This window comes from Bos mutus, chromosome 9, assembly GCF_027580195.1.
Source record: "Bos mutus isolate GX-2022 chromosome 9, NWIPB_WYAK_1.1, whole genome shotgun sequence".
NCBI lineage: Eukaryota > Metazoa > Chordata > Mammalia > Artiodactyla > Bovidae > Bos > Bos mutus.
In genome coordinates this window covers 101,406,820-101,418,959 of record NC_091625.1, presented here as the reverse complement: position 1 = coordinate 101,418,959, position 12,140 = coordinate 101,406,820, and the positions used below count along the sequence as shown (strand labels likewise).

Sequence of the window (12,140 nt, the reverse complement as noted above, 5' to 3'; positions counted from 1 at the left end):
TCCTTAGGGTTCCTTTTCGAGTTGCAGAAACCAGCTCAAACTGGCTGAAGCTGTCTGGCTGCTCAGACTGGCAGTTTTCCTCCTGTCATTGAACAGAGATGGCTTCTGGCAGCTTTGAATCCAGCTGTCCTGAAACTGTCAACAGGACGCTGACTCTGTTTCCCTCTTTGATCCCAGGCCCATTTCTGGGCCAACAAACTCCGTAGCATCTGCAAAGTGGCCCTGTGGCTCCTGCCTGGACAGGCCTTCCCTGGCCTGGGTTCCATGCTGGGCACTGCACCCAGAAAATGACGGGGCCCTAGTCACGCCCCTGCCCGTGGTGGGGATTGCAGTGGTGGGGTCACTTTCACCAGCCTGCGTGGAATCTGCTTCCCACAGGAGGAAAGGGGACATTTGCCAAGGAGGGAGAAACTAGGGGGAGAGAGACCACAGACGTTTGCCCCTAATGCCGTGTGCAGCGAAGCCCGGCGTAGGAGCTGCAGAAACGAGCAGTCACGTAGAAGGAAGCGTGTTCCTGCCGTTCAATGTTCACCGTCCAGCTGGGGGTCGGAGAGCAAGGACAGACGGACGTGGCGCGGGGCTCATGGCCTTGGCCGCTCCTGGAGGCGATGCGGGCGCTGATGGGCTGGGGTTCTGTGTCCAGATGCTCTGTGTTACCGGATCTGGGAGTCTGTAAAACTCCATCCACCATGGAGAGGCAGGGACATAAAGGAACTAGAGGTCTGGCCGGTACCTGCCCCGTCGCCGGTGTGAAGACACGCCGGCAGTGCGGGTGAGCTTGCGGTGCGGTGGCCGCGGATTTCTCTCGAGCTGTGGTCCCCACAGGCTCCCTTCCTACAGCCGGTTAGGTCGTGGGGGGGGAATCCAGCCCCTCTGTCTTCTGATCCTTGAGCCACAGTTACTAGTCAAGCGTGAAAGAGACGTGTGCCCACTTTCTCCAGCTCACGTTTCAGTGGATTTGAGCCTCGGAACAGAGAACAGAGGAGAAATGAGGCCTACAGCAGAAAATGACAAGCGTGCCCCCAGGATGCCGTGTGCAGAGGCAGGCACAGCTGTGGTTTCTGTTCTTGAGACCTCAAGTTGTGGTGCTAAGTCAAGTCTTCAGGTTATGGGAGTTTTGAGTCCAGACAAGGGGAGGCAGGGAGCTGTGTGCGTCTCCAGGCCGAACCCCTATGGCCTAACGTGATTGGAATTTTAATCAGGTGTCCGTTAGCCTATTTACAGGTTAGAAGCCTTGCCTGCTGCAACTGAATGAGCACCTTCCGTAGGACAGAGGGCCTCAAGGTCACCCTAAGATGCTGGCCGGCCCCCAGTGATAACCACAGCTGCTCAGCCGAAGGCTGTGCGTCTGGAGATTAATGAGTGACTTTTTTTTTTCGGTTACACTTTGAGGTTGGGGATGGGACATCACTTCCTTTGGCTGAATGTAAAAGTTGCACAAAAGTTTGCAAGTTCCCTTCTTTCGGTGTTTATACTCACGGGCTTTCTGAGAGCTGGGGAAACTCCTCAAGTTATTGACAGCCATGTGGAGACTCATGTTCAGAAACAAAAAGCCGCCAGCCTTGGTGAGTGTCCGTGCAGCAGTACCCCCCGAGCAGCGACTGTCCAGGACATCCTGTGACTTAAAGGACTTTTCTTCACTCTCTGCCCCCACAGGACAAGGGTGACCCGCCCTCGCTCAAGACGAAGACAGCTGCGTCGGCCGAGGTAAGTGACACCGCCGTGGCTTGGTTTTCTCCACACGAATATCAGTTACATTTTTAAAAAAACGTTTAACATGAAGTCTTTTTCACTTTGGGGTTACTTTACGCTGCCCGAAGGCCAGCAGAGCCAGCTGTGGTGTGCTTTTGAAAGAGCGGAAACCTCCCCGCAGTACGATTTGAATTTTCTGATGCTCTGGGTGAGACCCAGAGCTGCCTGGAGTTGTGTAATAACGTCTTTGTACGGCAGGGGTCTGTCTTGCACGTCACCCTAGGAATGTCACCCAGCGATCCAGGAAGACTGAGTTTTATTCTGAATCCGAGGCCACTGGGGAGGTGATGCGCGTGACCTCATGCACAGCACCTCTTTGAAATCTCCTTTCTCTGCCTTCACAATGAGCAGATAAGACATCAGGGCAGCTGGGCAGGGCTGCGACGCCAGGCAGCCAGCGCTGTCCACCCCAGGGGCCAGCGGGCTGGCAGCCGGCCAGCTTCAGCATTCCACTGTGTGGGAGTTCAGGAATCTGGCCTAAAATGAATCGTTTTAGGTAGAGGTAGATTTCTTGTAGGATTTTGAGCAGCTGTCTGGTTGAAATACTGACAGTATAGATAAGGGATGTTATAAGATGGACTTACAGCTTTTTTGTGTCTCCCAGCAATAATAACTCGACCTGTGCCCACGGAACAGGGGCAGCTTTCATCGTCCGGCCTATAGATTCTCCACGGGCTTGGCAGGTACAATAGCCCAATCCCTGTGGGTTCCAAACAGGTCATAGAAGCCTGGGTGCGGGTCAGGCTTATTTAATTTACATGAATGCATCAAACCACGTTCTGTTCATACTAGACAGGACTACTCCTGGTTGTCGGCATGTTGGACTCTCTTAAGAGTCCTGCTTTCCTGGCCCTATCAAGGCTGCGGGCCACCAGAACCCACGCAGTTCGGGAGTTGCTCTAAGAAGTGACGTCTTCTCGGTGACTCACTGTGAGACTGGGGCCCAGGGCCCTGTGGAGCCCCTGTGTTCCAGGACCTGTAATCTTGGAGCAGAGGAATCTGGGGCCGTGAGTGGCCAGTCCTGCATTTGTTTGCTGACATAAACAATGCTTTTCACTGAATGCCAACGTTTTACTTTTCGTGTACTTAGGGTTTTCTCTCTGAGTTTCACTGTATTTTTATTAACAGCCCAATCTGAAGAATTTGGTTGGAAAAAAAGTCCTTAATACCATCATCTCGTGTCAATTAGATTTCCTTACTAGCCATAAAAATTGTGTAAGTAGAATGAAAAGTGAATGATCAATGATCTCTGGCTATATAAAATCTCAAGATGGTTCTAATTCTTTCAGCCTAGTGACTAGACAGATGTCTATACTGTTTCGAATTGCACCCTCATGTCAGTAAACTCAGAAAATGAGATGTGTTGTAGTGGCAGGAAATTGGCCTTTCGTACTTTCTTCATAACCTTTTCTCAGTCTATTTCATAACCTGTTCAAGAAAAGAATTCCCTGGTGGCTCAGATGGTGAAGAATCTACCTACCATGTGGAAGACCCAGCTTTGATCCCGGGGTCAGGAAGATCCCCTGGAGAAGGGAACAGCCACCCACTCCAGTATTCTTGTCTGGGGAATCCCATGGACAGAGGAGTCTGGCGGGCTACAGACCACGTGGTCTCAGAGAGTCAGACACGACTGAGCAACTTTCACTTTTCACTTTCAGCTGATGATTCTTAGCAAAACTTTTATTTGACTTTATAGGGAAGCCCAGGGACGCACCGGGAAGTGTGTGTCTGCTGGAAAACCGAGCTCATTGTTCACACTTTATCACGCTCCATGTTTAGACCAGCCACACTGAACAGCAGTGATTCTTCTCACTTGTAGAAATGAACGAAGGCAAAGAAAAGGAGCCTGGTGGGTGACAGACAGAGTCCTGGGCTTCAGGGTCCAGACAGACGGAGGTTCGGGGCCCTTTGTGAACCGTTTCCTCAGCAGTCGGCAGCCAGGCCCATGAGGTGTGACCTGCAAGAGCTGAAGGCAGGACCTGAACGCTCTTCAAGGAGGCTGTTTCTATCAGGCCTGGATCACATCCAAAGTTGAGGCTCCTGGGCGCCTAGGAGCGGCTTTCTGGGCGGCCGGGGCCCCTCTGGGGCTCTTGGCCCCTGAGTGGGTGAAAACGGTTGCCTGTGTTTTCAGATCCACCCTGGGTACGATGAGCAGGAATTCCTTCTTATATTGAGGACTGTTGTTCAGTCGCTAAGTCATATTCAGTTGCAACCCATGGAGTAGCCCGCAGCCTCCTCTGTCCGTGAAATTCTCCAGGCTAGAATAACAGAGTGAGTTGCCATTCCCTCTCCAGGGGATCTTCCCGACCCAGGGATCATACCCACGTCTCCTGCATTAGCAAGTGCGTTCTTTACCACTGCATCACCTGGGAAGCCCCATTGAGGACAGAACCCACAAATCAGAGCTCACACAGCATCCCCTGGGCACACCCCGAGAGTATGGAGAAAGTGCGCGGACAGCCGTGAGTGACAAGTCTGCCTTTCCCTTCTCTCCCCCTCTCTCTCCACGTGTACTTTTGATAAGACCTTCCAAAACTTTACATTAGATTGTTACCCCAACTGGGAGCATTATGGGGTCTCCTGTTTAAAACCCTAATGCAGATTCAGCTGTCGGACTGTGAGCAGGTGCCGCTCGTGACTTCGACAGGAAGCATGATATTTTACCAGGCGGGTGTCAGGGAAATGCTGATGGGCACAGAGCCCCTCGTCCTTAACGTGTTTCACGGGATAAACCTGCTCGCGGCCTCCAGTGTGACGGCCGATTGCATTTCCTCCTTTTCTATTATGGTTTCACTCTTCATTTGATTGCACAGGAAGCTCTTCATTGATTTAGTTTTGGCCGAGCTGGGTCTTCCTGGCTGTTTGTTTCTCTAGTTACGATGATGGGGGCTGCTCTCCAGCTGCGGGGCGTGGGCTTCTCACTGCGCTGGCTTCTCTGGTGAGGGAGCAGGGCCCGAGGTGTGCCGGGCTCCGTGGTCGTGGCTCCCGGGCTCGGGACTCCAGGGTTCTAGGTGTGTGGAACTCACTGGTTGTGGCTCCTGGCTCTAGAGCACAGTAGCTGTGGAGCACGGGCTTCATTGTCCTGAGACACGTGGAATCTTCCTGGCCCAGGAACTGCACCTGTGTCTCCTGCATTGACAAGAGGATTATAAGAAGCAATTTTAAAAAAGAAGACAGAGGAGGTTAAAATTCCAGAGCAGGGAGGCTTCTTGGGGCCAGCACTCACCCTTCACGGGACAGAAGGGCGTTTAGAGCGGCTTCTGCCCCTATAAGGGCTGTCTGGGATCCTTCCCTCTTCTTTCTGTTTTTTTTTTTTTTTTAATTGCTTTGGAATGAACCAAATGCCCTTTTCAGACAGTGGCATTGTTCAGTGAGCCTCTGATTCAGGGGAACTTTACAAATAAAGAGAAGCTACTGCTCCGACGGGTGCCCCGCTGTTGCAGCCGAGGAACAAGGCCTCTCCGGGGGCACCGGGCAGGACTTGAGGCCTGGCGGGTCCCGGGGAGGGGTGGGGAAGACGAGGCTGACGGTGGAGGGCGAGGCCAAGGTGGACCGAGCGCAGATCGCGCCCCGCGCACCTCCGCCAGCGGCCGCACTGCACGGGTGTGGGTGTCGTGTCTATTTTGTGTTGATTCCTAATAATCTTAGAAACAATCCATTCTTTTGTCAGATCCCTCCACATTAAATGAATTAAATAAGGGGGTGACTCACACTTAATCCTCTGAAAAGGAACTTTTCAAAGCGCTGCTGGCTGTGTGCGGAACTCAGCGGCAGTTCGGTGAACTAACCGGGCCGCTCTCTTTTCCGGAGTTCCCGGCGAGCAGGGCGCCCGAGAGAGACCGCTGTGTGGCAGGCGACCCCAGCGGAGTCTCCAAACCTGCTCTCTGACTGGAGCTTGAAGGAGGAGCCCGAGCTGGCTTCTCCTCTCCATCTCGCCTTGTGTGACCATGCTTGGATCTGCTCATCCAGGACCAGATGGATCCTCTGAGGGTTTGAAGCCTTGGAATAAGGGTGATTTTTTTTCTGTTTAACTGTCTTTTTCATCAATCTTTCCTTGCCTCCGCCTTGAATCCTGAGGCACCTGATAAAGTATTCACAGAAGTACTGTGCATCTTGTTGATGGTGTTGATAAGGTGAAGGTGCTGCTGCTGCTGCTGCTGAGTCGCTTCAGTCGTGGCCGACTCTGTGCGACCCCAGAGACGGCAGCCCACCAGGCTCCCCCGTCCCTGGGACTCTCCAGGCAAGAACACTGGAGTGGGTTGCCATTTCCTTCTCCAATGCATGAAAGTGAAAAGTGAAAGTGAAGTCGCTCAGTCATGTCTGACTCAGCGACCCCATGGACTGCACCCCACCAGGCTCCTCCATCCATGGGATTTTCTAGGCAAGAGTACTGGAGTGGGGTGCCATTGCCTTCTCCGAAGGTGAAGGTGATGGGTGACGTTAACAGATGGGTGGGGCAGAGGGGATCCCAAGCGGAAATCTGGGTTTTCAGTCTGTTTTCAGGGGCAGAAGTTCTCCTGTGGGGCTGAGCCGCCCCCACCTCCGATAACTCAGCTCCTGGTTAAGGCTTTTCACTCATTCCGGCTGCAGGGGACGTGTGGATCTCTGTGTGGGGCCGGGTTATCTCCCCTGCCCACCAGCAGACCTGGGGCAGATAAGGAGGGCAGGCCCAGACTGCAGAGTGGGTGCAGACATCCTCTCGAGGCTCACAAGGTCCCTATGGAAGGTTCCAGAACAGCAGGGGAGACGCCTGCATCTAAAAAGCAGCACAGTGCGGCCTCTGCACTTGTCTCCCTTCTTGAGTCAAATACAGCCTCCTGCCTATGTTTCTGTAATTGTTGGTCTTTCCCAGTCTGCATGTAGTGCTTCAGTGGCAACCACTCAGAGGCAAATGTGGAGCTAAGGAAATCCTTTGATCGAGGTCATAACTGTAAACTTCCTTTTGGGGTATCTGGAGAAAAATTAAGCATTAACCTTAGGGGAGAAAGCTGACCCCAAATTTTAGCGTAGCTTACTTCTCTCTCCCCAGCCAAAACAGAAAAGATTTATAGGAAAAAAAAATCCCAAAATTCTTAGGGTTTGTTCAGTTCTAGGATCCAAGGTGATTTTTTTTTCTTCATATGTTTCTGTAATTTCTAAAAAAATCTAAGCTACTAATCAATAATCACATTTTAAGAAATAGTTAAGACTCAAGTCATCCTAAAATATTAAAATAACTGTAATCATTGGGTGACTATATTACAGATGTCTGGAATTTAATAACAGATGGATAACTCTAATGTCTTAGATTCAGAAAACTAAGATCATGGCATCTGGTCCCATCACTTCATGGGAAATAGATGGGGAAACAGTGGAAACAGTGTCAGACTTTATTTTTGGGGGGTTCCAAAATCACTGCAGATGGTGATTGCAGCCATGAAATTAAAAGACGCTTACTCCATGGAAGGAAGGTTATGACCAACCTAGATAGCATATTAAAAAGCAGAGATATTACTTTGCCAGCAAAGGTCCATCTAGTCAAGGCTATGGTTTTTCTAGTGGTCATGTATGGATGTGAGAGTTGGACTGTGAAGAAAGCTGAGCACCAAAGAATTGATGCTTTAGAACTGTGGTGTTGGAGAAGACTCTTGAGAGTCCCTTGGACTGCAAGGAGATCCAACCAGTCCATCCTAAAGGAGATCAGTCCTGGGTGTTCATTGGAAGGACTGATGCTAAAGCTGAAATTCCAATATTTTGGCCACCTCATGAGAAGAGTTGACTCATTGGAAAAGACCCTGATGCTGGGAGGGAATGGGGGCAGGAGGAGAAGGGGACAACAGAGGATGAGATGGCTGGATGGCATCACCGACTCAAGGGACATGGGTTTGGGTGAACTCCGGGAGTTGGTGAAGGACAGGGAGGCCTGGCGTGCTGCGGTTCATGGGGTTGCAAAGAGTCGGACACGACTGAGCGACTGAACTGAACAGAACTGAATGTCTTAGATAATTTCACCAACCGAAGGGGGCATTTAATGGCCTGTAGTGACAAGTAGCATGAAAAGAAGTAGTCAATTCATTAACTGACAAGTCATTGCAGTCTGCAATGCAGCATAAGAGATGTCACCATAATTATACACCCAAGAAACCCAAAAGGTTTGAGATTTGTTCGGCGTTTGTAGCTCACCTTGTAAACGTCTCAGTCATAACCATGGCCACTGTGACACACCTCCAGTGAACTGGAGAGGCAGGAAGTGCTCTATTTTTAACAGGCCGAGGTGGCGGCCAGCACCCTCACTTCCCACTTGCTCCCTCCACGTATCAGAGCTGAGCACCTGCCCTTGGCCAGCCAGTTCCCCGGGGTCACTGTTCCTTCCTGTCGCCACTGCTCTCGTAGACGAGGAACTGAAGGCGGAAAGAAACAAAGCCCTTCGCTTTGGCGTGCAGCAGAAGGTGATGCGTAGTTCCGTGTCTTTCAAGCAAGCAGAAGGCTTTTCAGTTCTCTCTTATGAGCTCTAGCTCACTGTCTCACACCTTCTACTGCAGTTTAGGGCAGCATCTTCTAAACCATGGGAAGCTGTGGCCTTCATAGTCTACAAAACATTAAACAAAGCTGCTATTTTTGTTACTATTCCTATTATGAGTTGGCCTCATGTGAGACTCCATGTTAACGAGTCTGCTCCCACCCAGGACCTAAAGATGCAGTCAGGAGTGCCGTTTCATCTCCACGAGGGGGGATCAGCAGTGTCAGAGGGGGAGCTGCTTGGCTGACCAGTCCCACCCGGGAGCTGCCCCCGGCTCTCTGCGGCCCACAGCCTGGGAACATGGCCGGCCGGTCTAGGGACGCCCCAGCCTTCACGGTGCCAGCACCCACCACCGCTTCCACAGGACGAGGCCTCCGTGCTCCTCTCTCGTAGACGTAATGCCGCCCTCGTACTGGGATCCCTCTCACGTGACTTCACCTGGGGATGTCTTCCTCCCTGAGAACACACTGACCGTCTTTTATACCGTCTGAGCCAGCACTGACTTTGACTAGGAGGGCGGTCGTGTACTGGGATCCGAAGACGGCAGACGGCCTGGGCCGAGGCCCTCCCCGCGCCCCGCCTGGCCACTCGGTGAAATGACCTCGGTTAGGCCAGGTCACCCGGCTGGGCGGCTGCTGAAAGGATGGGACCGTCATCCTTTATTGGAGGTAAACCATCAGATCGTCTCAGCAGATTTTTCTTCCTTATATATGTTTATACGTACATATAAACACACACACATACGATGTATAAATACACACGTGTAGCACACACATGTACACACGACATAAACACACACGTGTAGCACACATGTACATATGACATAAATACACACGTGTAGCACACACATGTACACACGACATAAATACACACGTGTAGCACACATGTACACATGACATAAATACACACGTGTAGCACACACATGTACACACGACATAAACACACACGTGTAGCACACACATGTACACACGACGTAAACACACACGTGTAGCACACATGTACATACGACGTAAACACACGTGTAGCACACATGTACATATGACATAAACACACACGTGTAGCACACATGTACCTACGACATAAACACACACGTGTAGCACACACATGTACACACGACGTAAACACACACGTGCAGCGCACACATGTACACACGACGTAAACACACACGTGCAGCGCACACATGTACACACGACGTAAACACACGCAGCGCACACATGTACACACGACGTAAACACACACGTGCAGCACACACATGTACATTCATGAGGATACACATGGATCTGTGTAGCGCACACATGTACACACGACGTAAACACACACGTGTAGCACACATGTACACACGACGTAAACACACACGTGTAGCACACACATGTACACACGACGTAAACACACACGTGTAGCACACATGTACACACGACGTAAACACACACGTGTAGCACACATGTACACACGACGTAAACACACATGTAGCACACATGTACATATGACATAAACACACACGTGTAGCACACATGTACCTCGACGTAAACACACACGTGTAGCACACATGTACACACGACGTAAACACACACGTGTAGCGCACACATGTACATGTACAACACGACGCGTAAACACACATGTACAGCGCACGACGAAAGACACACGTACACATGTATACACGACGTAAACACACGTGCAGCGCACACATGTACACACAGACGTAAACACACACGTGTAGCACACATGTACACATGACAAACACACACGCACACATGTAAACGTAAACACACACGTGCAGCACACATGTACATATGACATAAACACACACGTGTAGCACACACATGTACACACGACGTAAACACACACGTGTAGCACACACATACATACGACGTAAACACACACGTGTAGCACACATGTACATATGACATAAACACACACGTGTAGCACACATGTACACACGACGTAAACACACACGTGTAGCACACATGTACACACGACGTAAACACACACGTGCAGCACACATGTACACACGACGTAAACACACACGTGCAGCACACACATGTACGTTCATGAGGACACACATGGATCTGTCACTTGTGGTCTCCAGATTCTTTTCACAGACTTTTCCCGCATGTTATTAAAAGGGGCTCATTCATGATCAAGGCTTTCCACTGCATTTTTCAAAATATAATGACCCTCCAGCCGGGGTGCTTAGGGAGCCCCGTGCCCCGATGTGATCCCGTGGTGCAAGACCATCACCCAAGACCCACCCCCGGCTCCAAGCACCTGCTGGTCGTGAGCTGGACACATCGGATGCTTTCGGACACTTCAGCCCTGAGATGGTCTGTCTGATCCCACGGGGGCCCAGAGGAGTGGAATTCCAGGTTTTACAGAGGAAGACAGGGCCTAATGCTGCAAAGCTGACATTATGGTGTCGCTGAAACGGGAAACGGCTGCTCTGTAGAGGTGCTGGTGGTGGTTTACTTCCTGGGCCTGATCGTCCCCGCGTTTTGGCTTTGCTGCGGGAAGATAGAGGCCCGTCTGACAACTCCTTTCAAGCAGGGACCAGCAAACAGTGATAGCTCTTTTTCAAAATAATTTCTTTTAAGAATGTATTTGGAAGATGAATAAGCCAAGACTGTCATGACAGTCTTCCATGGCACAAAATAAAAGGCAATTCATTGCCACAGTCACCATGACAACATTCAGTTCACGTACTTACATATACCTGCAATGAAATTCTATCAACAATGAAAGCTTTTTATTGAAACAAGCCACTGGATCTAACACAACCATGACTGAGCCACAGATCAAAGACCCTATCTTTTTGTTAACATATTTCCAAAGGACTAAGCCTGAGATAATTACCTTTTAATTCCCCTGGAAGTTTGAATTGAATGGCAGTTGGGATACCCCAAAATACTGTGACGAAAAGCCTGATGGTTTTAGGTGGGGAGAGTTTGGACAGGCCCTCAGCTTCCTTCCTCCTGCCCCATTCTCTCTCTCTGTCAGTACCTGGGCACGCCGCCCCCAGAGACGACAGGGGGCGAGGCTTGTCCACAAGCACACTGTGTCAGGCGTTTCGGGGAAAGTGTGTGGTGCAGGAAAGATGACATCTTCTCATTGGGCTGTTTCCCTGCCCCGCTGTGGCTTAACTTCATCTAACCTGGGCTTGACTCCTCCTCGCAGGAGGCCCAGGGCAGCCCTCATGCTCCGTGTAACCGACAACCAGGCCGGGTGCTGAGCAGTCACTTTGTCACCCCTGGGGGCTTCCCAGGAGGCGCTAGTGGTAAAGAACCCGCCTGCCAGTGCAGGAGACGTAGGAGACGCGGATCTGATCCCTGGGTCAGGAAGATCCCCTGGAGGAGGGCATGGCAACCCACTGCAGTGTTCTTGCCTGGAGAATCCCGTGGACAGAGGAGCCTGAGGGCTGCAGTCCAGGGAGTCGCAGAGTCGGACACGACTAAACTGAGTGCATGCAGCATGGAGGGGCTCTGGTGGGCTGGTTTTCATGCTGTTGAGGTGCTTCTTGTTTAACTCTTGGGGTGTCTACTTTCAGGTAACACACCAGATAGATGTACCCTTAGAAGCAGATGTTTACACATTTCTTAAGCCTTTAATCTTATTCTGCATAGAAAATAACCTGAGAACGTTCTGTGCCCCAAATGAGCTCACTTTTCTTTCTCCGGATAACCACACCCAGATGACCCTGATGTTGGCTATGCTGAATACACTCTCATGAGAGATAAGCATCTTTTTCGAGGGCTTGGATAGGATGCAGACACTGAAAATTAGTTTTCCAGTTGTAGTCCGATGTGTTTGAGATAACACTGGAGTCTCACACACCCCCACACAAAAATTCAGTAACAATTTCTAAGTTCCAATCAAGCCTGGTTGTTAAAAAGCAAAG

At 50.7% G+C, this 12,140-nt stretch overlaps 1 protein-coding gene across 2 annotated transcripts in view; it reads left to right on the top strand.

Moving 5' to 3' along the window:
• Positions 1-12,140, top strand: part of RPS6KA2 (ribosomal protein S6 kinase A2) — a 328,370-nt gene that overhangs the window by 50,186 nt on the left and 266,044 nt on the right. The window contains exons 1-2 of one of the 2 annotated variants that reach the window (XM_070377018.1): positions 1,509-1,565; positions 1,657-1,707. In XM_070377018.1, the coding sequence (XP_070233119.1) occupies positions 1,524-1,565; positions 1,657-1,707 (93 nt within the window). In that variant the 5' untranslated portion in view covers positions 1,509-1,523. Of the gene's footprint in view, positions 1-1,508; positions 1,566-1,656; positions 1,708-12,140 lie in introns of those variants that run through there. The other variant, XM_070377016.1, reaches the window with a different exon arrangement.